Source organism: Mobula hypostoma, chromosome 1 (assembly GCF_963921235.1).
Source record: "Mobula hypostoma chromosome 1, sMobHyp1.1, whole genome shotgun sequence".
Taxonomy (NCBI): domain Eukaryota; kingdom Metazoa; phylum Chordata; class Chondrichthyes; order Myliobatiformes; family Myliobatidae; genus Mobula; species Mobula hypostoma.
This window is the reverse complement of record NC_086097.1, coordinates 146,336,918-146,362,322: the sequence shown is the minus strand read 5'-3', so window position 1 is coordinate 146,362,322 and position 25,405 is coordinate 146,336,918. Positions and strand designations below refer to the sequence as shown.

Below are 25,405 nucleotides of genomic sequence, written 5' to 3'. Positions count from 1 at the left end.
CAAGTGTAGACTCACGAGTGCCTTACAGAGTCTCAACATCACATCCCTGCTCTTGTATTCTATACCTCTCGAAATGAATGCCATCGCCGTCTTCCCATTACTGGCATATCCAGGCCTGAATGCTTGAAACCGCAGTGAGCTAAACAGCGCTGAATTGTCTCGCTGCCTATTCCACACCAACTATCAGAAACAAACGTACTGCCTTAAAACATTACCTCTGCACTCACTTCCTTGGCTTTTGAAGATATTAGTTTTTCTTCAATTGCTCTGAGAATGTGGTTCACTAACTTTGGTAAGGATCTGAAATGCTTTAAAGTCAAAGTAAAAAAAAACTTGTTTTGTCAAGAATCACTGCTTTATGAATCTGTGTCTGTCGGCCAAAATGGATAACATAACACGAGCACAAACTATTTAAAAACTTATTTATTCTAAACATGGCGTAGTGTCTAACAGCCATACAAGTGCGCACGACTGGCACTAATTAGAAATTGTTCAGCAACAGTTGTCTGTCCCGATTAAGCAGCATAGTGGTCCAAATAAACAAAGGGAATCCTAGCTATTTTCTTTCTCAATTTTTGTTTTCCCAAAATAAGTGGCTGTCCCAATTAACTGGAATCCACTGTATTTGATACCAGTAATGATCATTGCTGTGCCCTTTTTTAAAAAAAAAGCAGAGCAATTCTGTTTATAAAAAAAATTAATATGAATTTTTAAATGATATAAAATTCCAGTATTCGTTAAAGGAAGGTTTTCTTACAAATCTGATATGCATTGTTACTAATCTGGTCATATCACAGCAACCTGGCCCTTAACACCCAGAAGACCAAGGAGATCATTGTGGACTTCAGGCATGCTAGGAGCCACACTCGCGTCCCCATCTACATCAACGGAGCTGTAGTGGAGTGTGTATCAAGCTTCAAATTCTTTGGTGTCCACATTTCCGAGGATCTCACCTGGTCCCTGAACTCCTCCATCCTGATCAAAAAGGCGCAACAGCACCTTTATTTCTTGCAGAGCATCAAGAAAGCTCACCTCTGTCCCAGGATACTGACGGACCATTGAGAGCATACTGACCAACTGCATCTCAGTGTGGTATGGCAATTGTCCCGTATCGGACCGCAAAGCACTCCAGCGTGTGGTGAAAACTGCCCAGCAGATTATCAGCACCCAATGGCTCACCATTGAAAACATCTATCATAAATGCAGGCTGGGCAGGGCAAAGAGCATTATCAAGGATGCATCTCACCTTAACCATGGACTTTTTACTCTCCTCCCATCCGGTAGGCGCTACAGGAGCCTCTGCTCCCGCACCAGCAGGCTCAGGAAGAGCTTCTTCCCTGAGGCTGTGACTCTGCTGAACCTCACATCACGGCGCTAAGCAGTATTGCATCCATATTGTACTATCTCAGTACTTTCATATTTGTGTGCTGTAGCACTTTTTATTTGCAGTTATTTTGTAAATAACTATTCTTTGCATTTCTGGTTAGATGCTAACTGCATTTCATTGGCTTTGTATCTGTACTCGGCACAGTGACAAAATTGAATCTAATCTAATCTATTTCAGTGGTCCCTAACCACCTGGCCACAAAGCATGTGCTACTGGGCTGTGAGGAAACGATACGAGTCAGCTGCACCTTTCCTCGTTCCCTGTCACGCACTGTTGAACTTGAATATAGGGTTGCCAACTGTCCCATATTTGCCGGGACATCCCGTATATTGGGCTAAATTGGTTTATCCCTCATTGGACCGCCCTTGTCCCGTATTTCCCCCCGCTAAGGTAGAGCATTCCTATGAAACCTTTCGTGCCGAAATGGCGTGAAGTGCAGAAGCAATTACCATTAATTTATATGGGAAAAATTTTTGAACATTCCCAGACCCAAAAAATAACCTGCCAAATAACACATGAAACCTAAAATAACACTAACATATAGTAAAAGCAGGAATGATATGGTAAGTACACAGCCTATATAAAGTAGAAATAACATATGTACAGTATAATTGGGAAGATTAAGCCAAAACCAATTTGTGGAGGAAAAACATCAGCACGTACGCGCATGCGCACACAGGTGCCTGCGCAAGGCTTCATGGTCATAGTAGTCTTTCCTGGTAGATCAAGAGTCCATGGTACTCGGAGACAGTCAATAGTCTTTAACAGTTGGACCTGGTGGTATATACTTTCAGCTGTTGTAAGGCCAGGCAGATGTTTGTCTCTACATCTGGCTACTAATCCTACACTTGATGGTATTTTACCATGTTGGCATTGTTACGTACCCCATAACTGGGTTGCCAAACCAGCAGAAATGGATCACTCAGTTGGAGTCTGGATTACTAGAACTAAGAAAGTTTTATTAAAGAAACAAGCAACACAGTACTCTAATCAAAAGGATAATGAATGCAACAGTTCAGCAATGATAAACATACATGTACACAGAATTAAGATAACAGGATCAATCAAGCTCTATCGTTGTCTAGGGGTAAATGACCAGTTTCAAAGTAACGCAAAGTTCAGTTCAAGTTACTTCAGTTCAGTTCGCAGTAATCACTGCCGTGGCGATGGACAGTTGGGGGGGGAAGGAGAGAGAGAGCAAAAACGAATGAATATTCAGGGCTTCCAGACACAGACCTTCGCAGTCAGCTTTCGGACGAGTCCTTTGTGATGTCATCTGAGGTCACCGACCGTGACCCCTCCGTTTCCAGATACGATCGTTTCCCTGCGCTGAACCTGGCACCCAAGCGAGGGTGGACACTCACCAGGTTCCGGCCGATCGTGCCTTTCCACCCTGTGCGTTTATGGCCCGGTACTTCCCACCGACTTGTGAGAGACGCACTGCTTCCAGGGTCTTGTTACCTCAGGTGTCGTGTGTGTGTCCTGCCTTAGCGAACCTTTCCATTTTTATCCCCCTGCTGGGGTATCGCCTGTCCATCACTTCAAACAGTTCAGGGTTCAAAGGGGGAGCCGCTCTTGACAGCTCTCTTTCTGTTACTCTCTCTCCCGTCCCTTCATTACACATCTCCAAATGCTGCTCCATTGTTTTCCTCATCTCTCTCTCTCTCCTGAAGTCAGGTGGCAGACCAACTGCTGATTCCACTGGTGCCAGCACAGGACAGCTACATCTTAATCTATGTGTATTCTTGTCACACTTCCCCCCTTTAATGATTTTTACCGGGGGGGGGGGTAAAAATTACAAACGTGAATACATTATTTGGTACACACAAATATACATCTTTATCAGCTATTTGGCTAACACAGTGAGTTTGAAGTTGTCAACACCTGACACAGTCAGCCATCACATTTTCTGTCCCTTTTATATGTGTTATTAATAATCCCTTAGACCAGGCTCCAACTTAGCAAACTTCATAGTGGCCAAAAACACTGATGAATTGCGATCAATGTAACCTCTCATTTGGTTTTGCCCCGAACCACAATAACAAGGGTCGTCCCATTCCGACTTAGTTTTCTCTTGCAAGGGCTTAGTGGGGGGGGGAGGGGTAGTGACCGCAGAGTTATTGCAAAACTTCCTACAGTACCCCACCATCTCCAAGAGCCTTCTGAGGGCGCTCTTGTCTGTCGGGGTGGGGAGGTCAGCGATAGACTGCACTGTAGCTTGCATTGCTGCCAGCTGCCCCTGTGTCACCACAATTCCCAAGTAAGTGACCTTTGTGTGGCCGAACTCATTTTTTTCAAGGTTCACTATCAAGCTGGCTTCAGACAGCCGTATTAAATTGCCAATACACACCTCTGTGTTCGTCAGTCCTTTTAGTCACTGAATTACTCATTCTATAGGGCTGTTGTTCGCTAGGCTGACCTAGTGTAACAGACACCACCCAACGTCCCAGTTCTTTGCATCACCTTGGGACAATCAAACACACGTGTGCGAGTCGTTTAATTACTTCTCCTAAAGAGTCGCTTTGTTCGGGGATTAAGGGAGAGACCTTATCAGCAGAGCTGGCCAAAACAATAGCCTTCTCCCATCTGGTCGATACCATACTCATCTTTTCAAAAAGGTTTTTTTCTCTTATCAGGGGGACCCTAGCTTCATTGATTTCCGCGCTAACCCCGACTAGGTTTGTTAGCATATCAAAAGCCTGTGACCGTCCCAGTTCGCGTCGGCCATGATCAATAACATCCTTCCCCCTGGGCAGCCGGTAAACCTCTTTCATGATTCCACCAACTGTTTTCTCCAGCACCGCAAAATGTCCACCGGGGGGGTACCTTGTGGGCCAGGTTAAAAACCTCATCCCCATAACTCTTTTGCACCACTCCCCATTCCTCATCTGCGGGTACGGTACTTGGTTTCCCTTTCTTCCTTAGCACTTGCTCCTCTACACAATTGCCTGTTAAGTCTGTGTCAGAGAGAGCTGTCCCTGCCAAAACCATCAGCCCCTTGTCTCGCTCTTGCGTCTGCACAAATTCTTTCCTGGCTAATGCTACGTCTGTCCCAGCTCCCTCACTACCTCTTGTCTTACTACACTCCTTCTTTTCACTTTCTACCCCCTTCTTGTACAAGGTTGGCAGAAATGTCTCAGCTAAATTTACTACCGCGGTCCCGTGATGAACCTGTGAGTCCATGGGCGGGGCCTCAATGCTGGCAGGCTGACCTGTCAATCTCACGACTGGGAACATGATTCCCCCGGCGACGTCATTCCCGAGCAAGACTTCCACGCCTTTCATCGATAATTCGGACCTCACCCCGATCGTGACTAGTCCAGAGACCAGGTTGCTTTGTAAGTGTACTTGGTGCAAAGGGACTGTCTCTGTCCCTTCTCCAATACCTTTGACCTTGACCTCCCCAGTCTGGGTCTCTGAGCTAAACTCTAATACACTCTTCAGTATTAGTGACTGACACGCTCCTGTGTCTCTCCAGATCCGCACTGGAACTGGTTTTAACCTCTCCTTCACCGACACCAATCCGGCCGAGATAAACCTCTCGCGCCCTTCCTGAACTTTGGCAGACCTGTCCTGTCCTAGCGGTTCGTTTACCAGCTCGATACAGCCAGTCAAAATCGCCATTTTTCCTTTTCCCGTCTCCTTCTTTGGGGCAAAGCACCTGGACGCAAAGTGTCCGACTTTCCCGCAATTATAACAGACAACCCCAGGAGACTTCCTACCAGACTGCTCCCGATCTACCTTATCCTTCTCACTAGTCCCCGGCTTACTTTCTGACTTTTCTGGCGGACTCTCCCCATCGTCCTGACTACCCTTCAGGTAGCCTTTACTCGGGGCAAACTTCATTTTATGTGTCAACGCATACTCATCCGCTAACTTAGCAGTTGCGGCTAACGTGGCTGCCTCTTTCTCATCGAGGTAGGGTCTCATACCCTCAGGGACACGACCTTTAAACTGCTCAATCAGGATCAGCTGTAGCAGTCTGTCATAATCCCCCTCTACCCCCTTCGAGGCGCACCAACGCTCACAATATGTCTGCACCTCACGGGCAAACTCTAAATACGTGCGGTCCCACTGCTTCCTCGCATTCCGGAACTTCTGCCGGTATGCCTCCGGGACCAACTCATAAATCCTGAGGACAGCCTCTTTCACCACCTCATACCTCTGGGCATCTTCCGCGGACAAAGCTGAGTAAGCTTCTTGGGCTTTCCCTTTCAGTTGTTACGAGAATACACATAAAATTAAGATGTTTGCTGGCCTGGGCTAGCATCAGTGGCATCAGCAGTTGGTCTGCCACCTGCCCTCAGGGGAAGGAGAGATAAGGAACAATGGAGCAGCGTCTGGAGATGTGTAATGAAGGAATGTGGGAGAGAGAGCTGTCTGGAGCGGCTCCCCTCTTTGAACCTTGAACTGTTTGAAGTGATGGACAGGCGATACCCCAGCAGGGGGATAAAAAGGGACAGGTTCGCTAAAGACGGACACACACGCCACCCGAGGTAACGAGACCCTGGAAGCGGTGCGCCTCTCACGAGTGGGTGAGAAGCACCAGACAACGACAAGGGTGGAAAGGTACGATGAGCGGGAACCCGGTGTGTGTCCGCCCTTGCCTGGGTGCCGGGTTCACTGCAGAGGATCGACCGCATCTGGAGGAGGGGTCACAGTCGGTGACCTCAGGTGACATCACCAAGGACCCGCCCAAAAGCTGTTTGTGAGCCATCTCGCTGGTCTGTGAGCCATCTCGCTGGTCTGTGAGTGAAGCAGTGTTCTGAATGATCAGTTGTTCCTATTCTATCTCTCTCTTCCCCCACGTTGTCCATCGCCATGGCAACGATTACTGCGAACTGAACTGGACTGAACTTTGAGTCATTTTGAAATTTGGTCATTTACCCCTAGACAACGATAGAGCTTGATTGATGCTGTTATCTTAATTCTGTGCACATGTGTGTTTATCATCGCTGAATTGTTGCATTTATTATCCTTTCGATTACTGTGTTGCTTGTTTCTTTAATAAAACTTTCTTAGTTCTAGTACTCCAGACTCCAACTGAGTGATCCATTTCTGCTGGTTTGGCAACCCAGTTACGGGGTACGTAACACAGTACACTCTGAAGTAAAACAGCCCACTTATCCTTCGGCCAGTCCTGACTTGTAGCAACTTTTTCGAAATGGAGAAAGTACCGATCCACGTCGGTATTGTCAAATGGGGGTACCAGCCTAACCTCCTGGGTCGCCCGGAACCCTCCACCTTGGTTCGGCACGAGCCCCTGCTTGGCCCTTATCTTTAACTTCTCCAGCTCGAATTCCCTTTCCCTCTGTTTCTCCTCTCGCTCCAGCTGTCTCTCCCTCTCTTTCTCTTCTCGCTCCAACTGCCGTACCCGGAACTCGTGCTCAAGTCTCAGTTTTTCAAGCTGCACCTGTACCGCGTCTCCAGCAGGTTTTTCAATAGATACCACCCCCAGCTCGCCTTGGGGAAAACACACCTTTAGATACACAGTGCTCTGCGATAGCTCTGTGTATCTCCTCTCTCCTCATTGTCGACTTCCCCTTAGCAAGATTCAACAGTTTGGCCACAGCTACCAATTCCGATTTCCTGGCATCCTCTAATGCCTCCAAGGTCGGCGCCTTTATAAATTCCTCAGCCTCCATTTCTGCTGTTTGTCTTTTCTTTCTTTCGGGAATTTTGACCCAATGACGATCCCCCACTTATGTTACGTACCCCGTAACTGGGTTGCCAAACCAGCAGAAATGGATCACTCAGTTGGAGTCTGGATTACTTGAACTAAGAAAGTTTTATTAAAGAAACAAGCAACACAGTACTCTAATCAAAAGGATAATGAATGCAACAGTTCAGCAGTGATAAACATACATGTACACAGAATTAAGATAACAGGATCAATCAAGCTCTATCATTGTCTAGGGGTAAATGACCAGTTTCAAAGTAATGCAAAGTTCAGTTCAAGTTACTTCAGTTCAGTTCGCAGTAATCGCTGCCGTGGCGATGGACAGTGGGGGGGGAAGGAGAGAGAGAGCAAAAACGAATGAATATTCAGGGTTTTCAGACACAGACCTTCGCAGTCAGCTTTCGGACGAGTCCTTTGTGATGTCATCTGAGGTCACCGACCGTGACCCCTCCGTTTCCAGATACGATCGTTTCCCTGCGCTGAACCTGGCACCCAGGCAAGGGTGGACACACACCAGGTTCCGGCCGATCGTGCCTTTCCACCCTGTGCGTTTATGGCCCGGTACTTCCCACCGACTTGTGAGAGACGCACTGCTTCCAGGGTCTTGTTACCTCAGGTGTCGTGTGTGTGTCCTGCCTTAGCGAACCTGTCCCTTTTTATCCCCCTGCTGGGGTATCGCCTGTCCATCACTTCAAACAGTTCAGGGTTCAAAGGGGGAGCTGCTCTTGACAGCTCTCTTTCTGTTACTCTCTCCCCCGACCCTTCATTACACATCTCCAAATGCTGCTCCATTGTTTTCCTTATCTCTCTCTCTCTCCTGAAGTCAGGTGGCAGACCAACTGCTGATTCCACTGGTGCCAGCACAGGACAGCTACATCTTAATCTATGTGTATTCTTGTCACAGCATACAGATGTAAATTCTGGAATCCTAAAGTATCAAACAGTTTCAATCTAGAGCATCCACGAAACATTTCCTCCCACAGATACTGCTTGAGCGGTCGAGTTTCTGGAACAGGTTGTTTGTTTCTCCGCTATGGTTTGGCCCTGATCATGACCACCGAAAAACTTAAGTACTCAGACTTCTTGTATGTGCTGCTCGGATTTCCAGCATCTGCAGATTTTCTCTTGTTTATGATTTGAGTTGGATGTGATTGGGTTTGGACCATGTTTAAATTGAATACTTGAATAGATCTGTACTGATGGCAAGTTGGTTCTTCTCTCCTCTACCCCGTTCTGCCACCCCCTCAATAAGCTACAGTGGTACTTTTTCTTGGACTGTTCACATATAACTTGCTGAATACAAGCTTGACATTTTTCACCTTATTGAAATTTCCAGTAACAGTGATACAGGTCGACATTCACTAATCTGACTACCTGTAATCCAGTCCCTTTGATAATCCACACTGATTTCAAATTTTTCGCGCAACTGTAATTTCAAATTTTCCGGGCCACCGTACCAATCTGCTGTGCATTGTTTTGGTTGCGCTAGATCTGTTCATGTGTTGGTGCGCTTTTGTAAGCACAGACAGGCAGTTCCTGCTTGTTTTCCTGCATCTAATATCATTTGCGTGAGGCACAGCCACCTGGCACTCGCCCGTTTCACCCGCCAGCGGAGGGGGAGCTGGCGTGCTGGATCAGTCCGCCTTCTCACCCAGCTGCCAGCAGTCGCGCACTACCCTCTGGCATCGTCCGGCCAGGGCTCGGTTCTCTTCTGCCTACAGCCTCAGATCAGACATGGTGCCCGGCTAAATTTAAGCATATTACTAAGCGGAAGAAAAGAAACTAACGAGGATTCCCTCAGTAACTGCGAGTGCAATGTAGTCTTTGGGGTAACTGCAAGTCTGTGTCTTTGTTATCACTTAGCTCACGCTTGAGTACCGGTAGTGGGTGTGCTTTATTTTTTTGCTGGTGGGAGGGGGGGTGATTGTTGCTCGCTGCTGCTGATGCGCGGTGGGGGGGATCTTGGGGGTTCTAACATTCAACTGTCGTTCATTCTTTGGGGCACTCCTCTTCATAGATGGTTGCAAAGAAAAAGCATTTCAGGATGTATATTGTATACATTTCTCTGACATTAAATGAACCTTTGAATCCTTTGATATTTTAAAAGTATGATGAGGCGTTTAGCTATTGCTTAATGTGATCCTTCTGTAATTCAGCATTTTCACTAATCCGGCACTCCTCAGGTCTCAATGGTGCCGGATTATAGAAGGTCAACCTGTGCTTTGTAATACTATCCCCTGATTCCTATGTATTAGCTTGTTTGTTTTATTTTGCAGAGATTTGAAGGCAGGAAACATTCTTCTTGGTGAGGAAGGCTCCGTGCAAATTGCAGGTAACTAACTGCACATCCTTCGGCTAGAAAGGGATAGAAACATTATTCTGATCATTTGATTGGCTAAAGTAATGAAAAACTGATGTGGATAATAGAAAATTATAGAAGCAAACTGATGTGTGACATTGGGTATTAATGTCAAATTTCAGTTTTTCAAATTTAAACATGTACATTTGTCTTCTCAGATAACCTTAGCACTCCATTGTAGTGCTTTTGTTTAAGTGCATATTGTGCTACATAGACATAAAGCACACTGCAGAAAACAGATTAAAACGATATGTATATATCAATCTAGAACTTGTTCAATCTTGCCTGGGTGGCAGAGTAGCATAGCAGTTAGCACAATGCTTCGCAGTTTCAGTGACTGGGTTCAATTCCCACCTGTAAGGAGTTTGTGTGTTCTCCCTGCGACCATGTGGGTTTCCTCCGGTTACTCCAGTTTCCTCCCACAGTCCAAAGACATACCAGTTGGTAGGTTAATTGTTCAATGTACATTGTCCCATGATTAGGCTAGCATTGCTGGACAGCATCGCTCAAAGGACCAATTCCACACGGTATCATAAAATAATTAAATCTCCTTCCCCAATCTTATGCGCATGCAATTTCTCTGAGATACATTGCAATAATTTTTTATTATAATTCCAGCATGAAACTCAAATGGATGATATGGAGGCTTCCCGTATATTGCTCAATAATATATCTCCTCATTGGAAGGATTGGTCTCTTCCATTTCCTGGTTTTCCTTCCAGTAACTAACCTTTAGTGTTCTTATATGACATGCATTATTTAGTATAATATTTTTGAGTGAAATTGTTTCAAATTTGCAATCACTACATTATATTTAAGTAGCAGTGGCAGAAATCTGCTGAAGCAGCCTGTGGTTTTGTTTTCAATGTTTAATATGTTTTCTTAAAATTGAATAGGTTGGAACTTAGTTGATGAGATGAACTGATACTGCCAAGTAGTGTATGAAAGGCAGATTGGTGTTTTTGTTCCATTACCTTGCAGTCCTTCTGAAGATTAACTCTGATCAGTATATTTTTATTAATTTTGGTGTTAAAGTACAATGGCATGTCCAATAGTGGAAGAATTGCCATCATGAATTATTAAGAGGTAAGAAAAGGAATGCAGATTTGAAGGGGATTTGTTTAGTAGAAAACTTATTAAGAATGTTCCTTTTTTAAAACAAAAAACTTCCGAAGTGTTAGGTTCTGTTTTTATTTTCTTTTTCAGTTTGCAAGGTTTTCTTTCTCTACTTCCTGTAATCAAGTGTTTCTGACTCCTGTTTTGTATTATCCAGTTCCATTGGGTTCTTAAATATTGTAACTACTTCATTCTCCTTCTCTCCTCTCCTCTTCTCTCCCCCATCTCCACAAACCTCAACGCTCTACTGGTTCTGTTGGCTGTAGTTTTCAAGGCTGACATAATATTTCAAATACATAATGATACAGTGCAAAAGGAGTCAGAGGTGCAAAGTTATGGAGGTCTGAGTTTTTAAATTTTAATAATTAACAGTGATTGAGTAGAAAACAAAGACTTGGGAATAAATGGATCTTTCTCAGGTGGCCAAGCTGTAACTAATGGAGTGCAACAGAGACTGGCGCCTGGGTACCTTGTATTTGCTGTCAATCAATTAGCTGAAATTTATCAGCTATCATACTTTCAAGTTGCTAATGGTGCAAATCAAGATGGGATTGAGCATTGTAGAGGATGTAAAGAGCTTCACAGGGTTACAAAATGCTAGGTGAATGGATAAGAATGTAATGTGCAGTATGATACAAAAAATGTGAGTAATGCTGATACTCAAAGGGACCCCACATGTCTTTGCATAAAGTTAACTGAAAGCTAACATGCAGCTGAAACTAACATTTTTGGAAGTAATGTTGACCATTACAAGGAGACCTCTTACTGTAGCTATATAGGACCTTGGCAACCCTCCACTTGAAATACTGTGTAGAGATTTAGTCTCATTGCTTAACCAAAAGATGGACATCATAAAGTACAAACAAGGTAAATTTGATACCAGAGGTGGTAGGTTTGTTAAATGAGGAGTGAGTGGGTGGAGATGGACTATTCTCTGGAGTTTAAAAGAGAACATCAAATTGAAATATTCATAAATCTTAGACCTAAATCGGGGCACGACTACACAGGCATGTGGACGTCAGCCAGTGAGAACAGCGAGAAGTGTTTAAAAGGAGATGGTTATTTCTTCGGCAGTTTGATCGGGGTAAGACTGTGCAAGCGCGTGGACGTCAGTCAGTGAGAACAGCGAGAAGAGTTTAAAAGGAGGCAGCCTTGTAGAGTGGGTGTTGGAGGAGCGGGTGACGGAGTAGAGGGAGACTGTAAATGTCACTTTGCTGGATCAAATAACGACAACACAAAAAGATCGTTACTTATCTTTTCACCCATTTATTTCTTCGAGCTCAGCCGGCAAGTCAACTTAGACCCGACATCAGGGAGAGAACCTTTCTCATCTCCCCAGCAGTTCTACAAGTTCACTGCCCGATGTCAGAATTGTCAGAAGTTATAAGGCCACCAATGTAAAAGAACAATCAATTTGATAACCATTCCGGTCAAGTCAATGGACTATTGATATATTGATACAAAGAACAATCAATTTGTTAGACACTCCAGCCACCTTAATTAAAGAAAAGAATGCCCTACCTGGTTTGCTGGAGCCACAACTTAATGACAAAGATAAGAACATCTGTCAAATTTATGTTTTAATTAAGAAAGGAATGTTCTGTCTAATTTCCATCAGGTACTGCTTTTTGTCAAAATCAAAAGGTGTGAAAAGCCCAGAGACTTCTATGTCGATCTGGGCGAACTTTAATCATCTTGCTCCAAAGAAGGCAGCTGTGAGACATTATTCAAACACACTGCAGTCACAGACATTGTCAGTACTTAATTCATTGTTTACAGGGATCTGAGAATTCCCCATTCCCTTAAACTTTATCAGACAGAGTAGGAAGGCTTTGGCTCAACAGGGCTTCAGTGATAGCGGGTTGAGGTGAGGTAGGTTGCCTGAGTAGAAAACAGGCAGGAAGTATGTGTGTGAGGCTGATTTTCTGTGCTCGGTGTCAGATGTGGGAGGTCCGGGAGACTCCCAGCCTCCCGGACAGCCGCATCTGCGCCGGGTGCGTCGAGCTGCAGCTCCTTCAGAACAGCATTAGGGAACTGGAGATACAGCTCGATGACCTTCAGCTGGTCAGGGAAAGTGAGGAAGTGACAGAGGAGCTATAGACAGGTAGTCACACCGGGCCTGGGGAGACAGGTAAGTGGATAACGGTCAGGAGAGGGAAGGGGAGGAGTCAGAAGCTAGAGAGCACCCCTGTGGCTGTACCCCTTGACAATAAGTGCTCCTGCTTAAGTACTGTTGCAGCCTACCTGGGGAAAGCAACAGTGGCTGCGCCTCTGGCACAGAGTCTGGCCCTGTGGCTCAGAAGGATAGGGCAAGGAAGAGTTTGGTAGCAGTGATAGGGGTCTCTATAGTTAGGGGGTCAGACAGGTGATTTTGTGGACACAGGAAAGAAGCATGGATAGTAGTTTGCCTCCCAGGTGCCAGGGTCCGGAATGTTTCTGATCGCATCCAGGATATCCTTTAGTGGGAAGGAGAACAGCCAGAGGTCATGGTACATATTGGTACCAATGTCATAGGCAGGAAAAAGGAGGAGGTCCTGAAAGCAGACTACAGGGAGCTAGGAAGGAAGTTGAAAAGCAGGACTACAAAGGTAGTAACCTCGAGATTATTGCCCTTGCCACGCAACATTATAGGAATAGAGTGAGGTGAAGGAAGAATGCCCGGCTGAGGGATTGGAGCAGAGGGCAGGGATTCAGATTTCTGGATCATTGGGACTTGGGGCAGGAGTGACCTGTACAAAAAGGAGGGGTTGCGCTGAGATCCCAAGAGGATCAATATCCTGGCGGGGAGGTTTGCTAAGACTATTGGGGGAGAGTTTAAACTAGGATTGCTGGGTGGGGGGAACTAAACTGAAGAGACGGAAGAAGAGGTGGTTGGCTCACAAATAGAGAAAGCTTGGAGACAGTGGGGTGGAGTTTGTTAGGTGTGTCCAAGAAGGTTTCTTGACACAATATATAGATAAGCCTACAAAAGGAGAGGCTGTACTTGATCTGGTATTGGCAAATGAACCTGGTCAGGTGTCAGGTCTGTCAGTGGGAGAGCATTTTGGAGATGGTGATCACAACTCTATCTCCTTTGCCAAGCATTGGAGAGGGATAGGAACAGACAAGTTAGGAAAGTGTTTAATTGGAGTAAGGGGAAATATGAGGCTATCAGGCAGGAACTTGGAAGCAGAAATTGGGAATGGATGTTTTCAGGGAAATGTACAGAAGAAATATGGTAAATGTTCAGGGGATATTTGCATGGAGTTCTGCATTGGTACGTTCCAATGAGACAGGGAAAGGACGGTAGGGTACAGGAACCATGGCGTACGAAGGCTGTTGTAAATCTAGTCAAGAAAAAAAGTGCTTACGAACAGTTCAAAAAGCTAGCTAATGATAGAGATCTAGAAGAGTATAAGGCTAGCAGGAAGGAGCTTAAGAAAGAAATTAGGAGAGCCAGAAGGGGCCATGAGAAGGCCTTGGTGAACAGGATTAACAAAAACCCCAAGGCATTCTACAAGTATGTGAAGAGCAAGAGGATAAGATGTGAGAGAATAGGACCAATCAAGTGTCACAGTGGAAAAGTGTGTATGGAACCAGAGGAGATAGCATGGGTAAGGAGCCCAAGGATTGGAGGATAGCTAATGTTGTTTGTTATTTATGAAAAGCTCTAACAATAAACCAGGAAATTATAGGCCAGTGAGCCTAACATTAGTAGCAGGTAAGTTGTTGGAAGGTATTCTAAGGATCCAAATGTATAAGTATTTGGGTAGATGGGGACTGATTAGGGATGATCAATGTGACTTTGTGCACAGTAGGTTATTTCTATTTTCAAGGAAGTTACCCGCAAAGTTGATGAAGGCAAGGCAGTGGATGTTGACTACATGGAATTTAGTAAGGCTTTTGATAAGGAGATATATGGCAGGTTGGTCAAAAAGGTTCAGTTATTTGCCATTCAAGGTGAGGCCGGAACTTGGATTATACATGGCTTCATGGGAGAAGCCAGAGTGTGATAGAGGATTGCCTCTCTGACTGGAGCCCCGTGACTAGTGGTGTGCCAGAGAGGTCGGTGCAGAGTCAATTGTTGTTTCTCATCTATAATAAACCAGATCAGCAAATTTGCAGGTGATACCAAGATTGGGTGTGTAGTGGACAGTGAGGAAGACTATCAAAGCTTGAAGTGGCATCTGGACCATCTGGAAAATAGGCTAAAAATGGCAGATGGAATTTAATGCAGACAAATGTGAGGTTTTGCACTAGGGTAGGATATGCACAGTGAGCAGTAGGACACTGAGGAATGTGGTAGAATGGAGGGATATAGGAATATAGATCCATAATTCCCGGATAGGGTTGTAAAGAAAGGCCTTGGCACGTTGGCCTTCATACACAAAAGTTATTGAAGATGTTGAGAGTCCTAATTTTGAGAATTATGTGCAGTTCTGGTCACTTACCTACAGGAACAATAAGATTGAAAGAATGCAGAGAAAATTTATAAGGATGTTGTCTGGACTTGAGACTCTTACGATAGGGAAATGTTAATTGGTTAGGACTTCATTCCCTACAGTGCAGGAGAATGAGAATCAGAATCAGGTTTATTATCACCGGCATGTGACGTGAAATTTGTTAACTTAGCAGCAGCAGTTCAGTGCAATACATAATCTAACAGAGAGAAAAAAATAATAAAATAAAATAATAATAATAATGAATAAACAAGTAAATCAATTACATATGTTGAATAGATCTTTTAAAATATACAAAAAAAAAGTGAGAAAATGTCCAAGGGTTCAATGTCCATTTAGGAATCGGATGGCAGAGAGGAAGAAACTGTTCCTGAATCACTGAGTGTGTGCCTTCAGGCTTCTGCACCTCCTGCCTGATGGTAACATTGAGAAAAGGGCATTCCCTGGGTGCTGGAGTCCCTTTCTGAGACACTGCGCCCTGAAGATGTCCTGGGTACTTTGTAGGCTAGTATCCAAGATGGAGCTACTAGAATTACAACCTTCTGCAGCTTCTTTCTGTCCTGTGCAGTAGCCCCTCCATACCAGACAGTGATGCAGCCTGTCAGAATGCTCTCCATGGTACAACTATGGAAGTTTTTGAGTGTATTTGTTGACGTGCCAAATCTCTTCAAACTCCTAATAAAGTATAGTCGTTATCTTGCCTTCTTTATAACTACATCGATTATGTTGGGACAGGATTAGATCCTCTGAGATCTTGACACCCAGGAACTTGAAACTGCTCACTCTCTCCACTTCTGATCCTTTTATGAGGATTCATATGTGTTCCTTTGTCTTCTCCTTCCTGAAGTCCACAATCAGCTCTTTCGTCTTACTGGCGCTGAGTACCAAGACATTGCTGTGGCACCACTCCACTAGTTAGCATATCTCACTCCTGAACGCCCTCTCATCACCACCTGAGATTCTGCCAACAATGGTTGTATCGTCAACAAATTTATAGATGGTATTTGAGCTATGCCTAGTCACACAGTCATGTGTATACAGAGAGTAGAGCAGTGGGCTAAGCACACACCCCCGAGATGCGCCGGTATTGATCGTCAGCGAGGAGGATAAGTTATCACCAATCCGCATAGATTGTCGTCTTCCGGTTAGGAAGTTGAGGATCCAATTTGCAGAGGGAGGAACAGAGGCCCAGGTTCTGCAACTTCTCAATCAGGATTGTGGGAAATGATGGTATTAAATACTGAGCTATAGTCGATGAGCAGCATCCTGACGTAGGTGGTCCAGGTGGTCTAAAGCCGTGTCATCTCACTACAGGAAGGATGTGGATACTATAGAGAGAGTGCGGAGGAGATTTACAAGGATGTTGCCTGGATTGGAGGGCGTAACTTATGAGAATAGGTTGAGTGTACTTGGCCTTTTCTCCTTGGAGCGATGGAGGCTGAGAAGTGACCTGATTAGAGGTGTATAAGATGATGAGGATCATTGATCGTGTGGATAGCCAGAGGCTTTTTCCCAGGGCTGAAATGGCTAACACGGGGGGGGGGGGGCATCTTTTTTAAATACTTGAAAATGGGTACCGAGGGGATGTCAGGTGTAAGTTTTTCACACGGAGTGGTGGGTGCATGGAATGCACTGCCAGTGGCAGTGGTGGAAGCGGATACAATAGGGTCTTTTAAAAGCCTCTTGGATAGGTACATGGAGCTTAGAAAAATAGGGGGCTATGCGCTGGGGAAATTCTAGGCGGTCTCTAGAGTTGGTTACATAGTCGACACAACATTATGGGCTGAAGAGCCTGTAATGTGCTGTAGATTCCTGTGTTCTCTGAAACATGAGAGGGAACTACTTCGCTTAGAGAATAATGAGACTGTGGAACTAGCTTCCAGCAGAAGTGGTGGATGGGGGTTCGACTTCAACATTTAAGACGTATTTGGATATGTACATGGATGGGAGGAGTTTGGAGGGGTATGATCCAGGTACAAGTAGATGGGACTAAGCAGATTAATAGTTCAGCACAGACGAGAGCCGCTGAAGCAGCTGTTCTGTGCTGTGGTGTTCTACGACTGAGTCAGTTCTACATATTTTACTCTTTTACTTTTTACTGCCTTTTTGTATACTTTCTACATTTAAAGGCATTAGAATGAGTTTGTCTTCAGTCACCTTTACCATCCGCTTCGTTGGTAGTGTGCTACTTATTCATCATGAACTAATTCCAAATTGAATCGATTTGATGTTCATCACCAAACATTAGCTAACGAAGAAGCAGATGAGAAGGCCATCTGGACCGTTGAGCCTGCTCCACCATTCAGTAAGATCATGGCTGATCTGACTATGGATTCATCTCCACCTACCTGCCTTTTCCCCATAACTCTTAATTCCCTTACTATGCAAAAATCTATCCAACCTTGTCGTAAATATATTTACCGAGGTAACCTCCACTGCCTCATTGGGCAGAGAAGTCCGCAGATTCACCACCCTCTGGGAAATGCAGTTCCTCCTCATCTTGGTCTTCAGTCTACTCCTCTGAACCTTGAGGCTTTGTCTCCTAGTTCTAGTCTCACCTATCAGTGAAAACAACTCTCCTGCCTCTATATTATCTATCCCCTTCATAATTTTGTGTTTCTATAAGACCTCCACTCATGCTTCTGAATCCCAGCGAGTACAGTTCCAGGCGACTCAATCTCTCCTCATAGTCTAACCCTTTCGTCTCTGGAATCAACCTGGTGAACCTCCTGTGCGTTGCCTCCAAAGCCAGTTTATCCTTCCTCAAGTAAGCAGACCAGAACTGCATGCAGTAGTCCAGGTGTGGCTTCACCAGTACCTTGTACAGTTGCAGCATAACCTCCCTACTCTTAAATCTAATCCCTTTAGCAATGAAGGCTAACATCCCATTTGCCTTTTTGATATCTTGCTGCAGCTCCAAACTAACCTTTTGTGATTCATACACAAGCACTCCCAAGTCCCTCTGCACAGCAGCATGCTGCAATTTTTTACCGTTTGAATAATCTGCCCTTCTATTTTTCCTTCCAAAGTGGATGACCTCGCATTTACCAACATTGTATTCCATCTGCCAGACTGTAGCCCACTCATTTAACCTATCTTTATCTCTCTGCAGATTCTCTGTATCTTCTACACAATTTGCTTTTCCACTGCATTTAGTATCATCAGCAAACTTAGATGCACTGCACTTGGTCCCCTCTTCTAGATTGTTAATGTATATCATGAACAGTTGCAGGCCCAGCACTGACCCCTGCGGCACAATGCTCACCACTGATTGCCAACTAGAGTAACACTCATTTATCTCAACTCTCTGCTTTCTATTAGTTAACCAATCCTCTACCTATGCTAATCCACAACTCTGTGCATCATTATCTTGTGGATAAATCTTTTATGTGGCACCTTATCGAATGCCTTCTGGAAATCCAAGTAAATAACATCCATCTGTTTCCCCCTATCCACTGCACTCGTTATATCCACAAAGAACTCTAGTAAATTTGTCAAACAGGTCCTGCCTTTGCTAAACCCATGCTGGGTTTGCCTGATACCTTGCTATTTCTTCTTTAATGATAGATTTCTTCTTTAATGATAGATTCAAGCATTTTCCCAACTACAATGTTAAGCTAACTGGCCAAAAGTTACTTGCCTTTTGCCTACATCCTTTTTTGAACAGTGGCATGACACTCACCATCTTGCAATCTGCGAGGACCTGCCCAGAGTCCGGAGAATTTTGGTAGATTATCACCAAAGCCTCTATTATAACTTCTGTCATTTCTTTCAGTACCCTGGGATGCGTTCCATCAGGACTAGAGAACTTGTCTATCTTCAGACCTACAAGTTTGCTCGACACTACCTCTTTAGTGATAGCTATTGTGGTGAGGACCTCACCTCCCATCATTGCACCCATAACATCTCTTTGGCATGTTAGATGTGTCCTCCACCATGAAGGCCGACACAAAATAGTCATTCAACGCCTTGCCATTTCCTCATTACCCAATATCGGTACCCCCTTCTCGTCCTCCAAGGGACCTACGTTCACTTAAGCCACGCTTTTTGACTTTATATAATTATAAACATTTTTACTATTTGACTTTATATTTTGTGCTAGTTTACTTTCATAATCCATTTTCCCCTTCTTTATTGCTCATTTAGTGGTTCTTTGTTGCTTTTTAAAGTTTTCCCAATCTTCAGTTTCCCACTACTCTTGGTGACTTTGAATGCACGAGCTTTTAGTTTGATGCCTTTTATTTCCTCAGTTATCCGCCTTTTATTTCCTCAGTTATCTAAGGCTGACTCTCCCCACCCTTGCTGTCCTTGCTTTTAACTGAAGTATACTTTTGTTGAGCACTGAAAAATCTCTTTAAAAGTCTACCACTGTTCCTCAACCGTCCCGCCATATAGCCTGTGTTCCCAGTCTACACTAGCCAAATCCTCCCTCATCCCATTGTAGCCTCCATTGTTTAGACATAATACACTGGTTTTCGATTGAACTATTGCACCTTCCATTTGTATGAGAAACTTAATCATACTGTGATCACTTTCCAAGAGAATCCCGAACTACAAGATCACTAATTTTACCTGTCTCATTGCACAGGACCAAGTATAAGATTGTCTTGCAGGTTCAGTAACATGCTGTTTAAGAAAGCCATCACAGATGCATTCTATGAAGTTCTCCTCAAGACTGCCTCGACCTGCTTGATTAACGTGCACATAGATTGGGTTAAAGTCGCCCACAATAATTGCTGTTCCATTCTTACATGCCTCAGATATTTCTGTTTATTTCCTTTCCACTGAAATGTTGTTATTTGGTGACCGATAAACTCCCACCAGTGATATTTTTTTCCCCTTTACTATTCTTAATCTCTACCCAGATGGATTCAGCATTCTGCTCCTTAGATCTTGTACTGTCTCTCACTATCACCCTGATCTCATCCTTAATTAAGAGCTCTACCCACCTCCCTTACCTTCCTGCATATCCTTATGTATTACCTGATATCCTTGGATATTTAATTCCCAGTCCTCTCCACCCTGCGGCCATGTTTCTGTAATGGCCACTAAATCATACCCCTTGGTACTGATTTGGACCACAAATTCACTGACGTCATTTCGAGTACTATGGGTATTCAGATAAAGTGCTCTTACACTCATTGTGCTTTTAAAATCTTGTAATGTTTTTCCCTTTTGCTCTTGACTTTACACCACTCTTGACTTTACTCCACTCTTTTTCTTTCTTATTTTTTGCTTTTTCTTTCTTATTTTTTGCTTTTTCTTTATATTTATCCACACTTTTTTTACTTTATCCATACTTCTCTAATCTGTTGAACCCACTCCCCTACTATTTAGTTTAAAGCCCTTGTTATGCAATTCACTAGGATCCAGGTCCCATCACCGTTCAGGTGGAGCCCATCCCATTGGTATTAGCTCTCTCCTTCCCCAAGACTGGTGCCAATTTCCCATGAATTCAAACCCACCTCTCCCACAGCAACCCTTGAGCCACACGTTTAACTCTCTAACCTTCTTGACCCCATGCCAATTTGCACGTGGCTCAGGTACTGATCCAGAGATTGTCATCTTTTTAATTCTGTTTTTTTTTTAATTTAGCCCTTAGCTGCTGGAATTCCCTTGGGAGAACCTCTTTGCTCAATCTACCTATGCTGTTGATACCCACATGGACCACGACAACTGGAGCTTTCCCCTCCCACTGCAAATTCCTCTGCAGGTCAGATAAGATGTCCCAAGCTCGGGCACCAGGCAGGCAAAATGGCGTCCGGCATGCTCTATCCTTGCGACAGATAACTCTTATCTTTTCCACTGACTATATTATCCCCAATTACCACTACATTTCTCTTCTCACCCTTCTCTTGAATGGCTCCCTAAACTACGGTGCCACAGTTAGGTTGCCCATCCTTCCTACGGCCGCCACTCTCATCCACACAGGGAGAAAGAATCTCAGACCTGTTGGACAAGCTCAGGGGCTGAGGCTCCTCCAGCACTGTCTCTTGGATCCCACTCGCAGACACACCCTCTTGTCCCTGACCACAGACCAGATTTGAGCAAGCTAATCTAATGGGTGTGACCACCTCCTGAAACAGAGAATCCAGGTAACTCTTTCCCTCCCTGATGTGCTGCAGTGTTTAAAACTCAGATTCCAGGTCATCAACTTTGAGCCTGAGTTCCTCTAGTAGCCAGAACTTGCTGTAGATGTGGTCACCAGGAGCCACAATGGGGTCCATCAGCTCCCACATCATGCAGCTACAGCACTCTTCTGATCCTGCAGCATCCCTACTTTATTAAATTAGCTGTAACTTAGTGACTTTTTATTCAACCACTAAGAGCAATTTGGTACATTAATTTTAGTGCGGAAAAATGTTGCCTTACCACAGTATTCTAAGAGATTTATCATAATCTAACTTTTCATAATAGCACAAGTGCCATACTCACCATCTTAAAAGAAACCAAAAATAGTAAGAAGCAAAGTCAGCACTTTCCAGGTCTGGGTTTCTAATTATTTCTGAAGCCTACCTTTTGCACTACCATCCAGCTGTGAAAGAAAAATTCCCTTTGTACCTTATAAAGAACTGTACTAACACTGAACTGTGATTTATACGGATTAATTAAATTTCAGGCCTCCCAGTGCAGCTGTGCTGATCACACACCAATGTGATGAATACTATTCGCATGGGATTGTTGGCTGGATAAAATGGTAGATTAACCAGAATGTGATTATATGAGAACATAGAACTGTACAGTGCAGAAACAGTCTGTCCAGCCCATGATTTTGTATTGAACTACTTAAACTAGTAATTAAATACATAACAAAACTAATCCCTTTGATCTACACAATGTTCATTGTCATCTATTGTCTGCACATTCATGTGCCTATCTAAGAGCCTCTTTAGCACCTCTTTTGTATTTGCGTCTTCCACCGCCCCGGCAGCACATTCCAGCCACCTATCACTGTGTAAAGAAAAAAGACTTGCCCTGACAACTCCTATGAATTTTCCCCATCTCGCTTTAAATGTATGCTGCCTGGTATTAGATATTTTGAACCGGCAATAAAGATACCTGCTCTCTATCTCTGCCCTCTTAATCTTATAAACTTCTATCAGCTCTTCCCTCAGCTTCCATCCCTTAATGAAGAAAGACAGGCATGCAGTATACTTCTTTACCACACTGTCAACCTTTTTAGATATTTTTAGGATCTATGGGCTTGGACCACAAGGTTCTACTCTACATCAACACTGTTAAGAGTCTTAACATTAACAGTATACCATCTCTTTCGATTGATATCCCAAAATGCAACACCTGACATTTGACTGAATGAAACTGCAACTGCTATCGACGGTTGGATTTTACATAGTACATCTGCAAAAAAAAACTGTTATTAGACATTTCCCGCTTTTGCTTTTCTTAGTGGAATTTGGATGAAACATTTAATGGTTGCTAGTAAACTCAGCATGAAAATCTGCAAATTCTGAGTATAATAAAACTGAAAATTCTGGTATTAAATGTGTCAGCTCTATTTGAAAGAAGATGGTCTTATCAGAGTTGATGGGTCTCACCAACTCAATTAATTTGTGAAATAATGATGCTACATCTTTTTCAGCGTTTTAAAATAGGTAAGGGATAGGCCAAAGGAATATTTGAAGAAAGCAGCTGAAATGTGATGCTGCTTCTCTTTCCAAATATGATTTTAAATTTCCTCGTTTTTGTGTGTGTGTGCGTGTGTGTGTCATATATATCCATCCTGAATTTGCAGTGCAGTGAGAATGAGCAATAAATTTCATGAGCAGACTTTCAAAATTAGATGAAGTAATGAGAATCTCAAAGCAATTGCCTCCATTCATGATTTTTCATTATTATAATCCAACACTCAACACTTCCTGATTCCTTGTATCCAAAATTAGTTACTCATCCCTTGCCCTTGGTTTCTTCTGTGTATTTTTTGGAATCCTTCCCAACCACAACTGGCATCGGTAAATGATGTATGAAAGCCACAGCTATTTTGGCCTTGACCTTTCATTTATCCACATATTTTTGCAGCTGCTGTCTCCATCTTTGTCCTTGCTTTTCTTCCTGCTGTAACTCCCATTCTTTGTGTCCCAGATTGTACATGGCATTTTCACACAACAAGAATAAATTAACACTTTTTTAGGCATCAAGTGAGAAAAATCTATAGTATAGAGCTTGCCTGCTGTGTTTTGGAATTTCATGTCCACTTTGAAATGACATTGCCATCAAAAGTGAAGCCAAATCTGTGTAGCCCTGGTAAATTGCTCTTAAGTGGTCCTTGAACCATTTTGACTTGAGCAAGACATGGGTATTGACATCAAGTAACCCCTCCAAATGGAAGAAATTTTAACAACAAGCAGAAAAATAGTTGAGGTTGTCATTGCTTTCTATTTCCCGTGTCATTGAATTCCGAAAGATAGCCAGCATGTATTTTTGTTTGAAGTATGGTGGCAAAAAGGAATGTTGCAAGTACATTTACCAACAGTAAATGTACAGTGGCATGCAAATATTTGGGCACCCCGGTCAAAATTTCTGTTACTGTGACTAGCTAAGGGAGTAAAAGATAACCTGATTTCCAAAAGGCGTAAAGTTAAAGATGACATGTTTCTTTAATATTTTAAGCAAGATTACTTTTCTTATTTCCATCTTCTACAGTTTCAAAATAACAAAAAAGAAAAAGGGCCCAAAGCAAAAGTTTGGCACCCTACATGGTCAGTACTTAGTAACACCCCCTTTGGCAAGTATCACAGCTTATAAATGCCTTCTGTAGCTGGCTAAGAGTCGTTCAATTCTTGTTTGGGGGATTTTCGCCCATTCTTCCTTGCTAAAGGCTTCGAGTTCTGTGAGATTTTTGGGCCATCTTGCATGCACTGCTCTTTTGAGGTCTATCCAAAGATTTTTGATGGTGTTTAGGTCAAGGGACTGTGAGTGCCGTGGCGAAAACCTTGAGGTAATCCTTTGTGGATTTTGAGGTGTGTTTTGGATCATTATCCTGTTGTAAAAGCCATCCTCTTTTCATCTTCAGCTTTTTTACACATGGTGTGATGTTTGCTTCCAGAATTTGCTGGTATTTAATTGAATTAATTCTTCCCTCTACCAGTGAAATGTTCCCTGTGCCACTGGGTGCAACACAAGCCCAAAGCATAATCGATCCACCCCCGTGCTTTACAGTTGGAGTGTTCTTTTCATGAAATTCTGCACCCTTTTTCCTCCAAACATACCTTTGCTCATTGTGGTGAAAAAGTTCTATTTTAACTTCATCAGTCCTCAGGACTTGTCTCCAAAATACATCAGGCTTGTTTAGATGTTCCTTTGCAAACTTCTGATGCTGAGTTTTGTGGTGAGGACGCAGGAAAGGTTTTCTTCTGATGACTCTACCATGAAGGTTGTATTTGTGCAGGTGTCGCTGCACTGTAGAACAGTGCACCACCACTCCAGAGTCTGCTAAATCTTCCTGAAGGTCTTTTGCAGTCAAATGGATGTTTTGATTTGCCTTCCTAGCAATCCTACAAGCAGTTTTCTTGGTCTTCCAGACCTCAACTTGACCTCCACCGTTCCTGTTAACTGCCATTTCTTAATTACATTTTGAACTGAGGAAACGGCTACCTGATAACGCTTTGCTATCTTCTTATAGCCTTCTCCTGCTTTGTGACCATCGTTTATTTTAATTTTCAGAATGCTAGGCAGCTGCTTAGAAGAGCCCATGGCTGCTGATTGTTGGGACAAGATTTGAGGAGTCATGGTATTTATAAAGCTTTGAAATTTGCATCACCTGGCCTTTCCTAACGATGACTGTGAACAAGCCATAGCCCTAACAAGCTAATTAAAGTCTGAGACCTTGGTAAACATTATCTGAGAGCTCAAATCTCTTGGGGTGCCGAAACTTTTGCATGGTGCTCCTTTTTTTTCCACTCAAATTGTACAAAACAAAAATAATACACTAAATTTGCTTAAAATGTTGAAAAGAATGTTTCATCTTTAACTTTATGACATTTCGAAATCAGTTCATCTTCTACTCACTTAACTATTCACAGTAACAGAAATTTTGACCCGGGGTGCCCAAACTTTTGCATGCCACTGTATACACGTTAGGAACTGAGAAAAGCCTTTGAGGTAACAACAGACATACAGACCACTTTGTGGATTGCTTAGGTAGGGAAACAAGTACAGGCATCATGTATCCAAGAAATATTTCCCATCATAGAAAGTCAGTGAACAAAGACATTGGAAAAGTGTCATTTACTGGGCTGCAGAACCATTTTCATTTAACTTCCCTTTGCCTTTTCACTTGTGTCATTTGTTAAAAACATCTTAAAAGTAAAACATTGAAGTTAAGGGTACGTCATAAATCTTCATTTATGTTTCTGTTTCTATACCTACCTTACGTAGCAAAAAAAATTGAAATAACATTGCAGATT

The 25,405-nt window shown here is 43.4% G+C and overlaps 1 protein-coding gene across 1 annotated transcript in view; it reads left to right on the top strand.

Moving 5' to 3' along the window:
• The window catches only part of LOC134351436 (serine/threonine-protein kinase OSR1-like), a 147,983-nt gene that overhangs the window by 79,997 nt on the left and 42,581 nt on the right, over window positions 1–25,405 (top strand). The window contains exon 5 of the mRNA XM_063057559.1: window positions 9,344–9,399. Coding sequence (XP_062913629.1) covers window positions 9,344–9,399 — 56 coding nt within the window. The remainder of the gene's footprint in view (window positions 1–9,343; window positions 9,400–25,405) is intronic.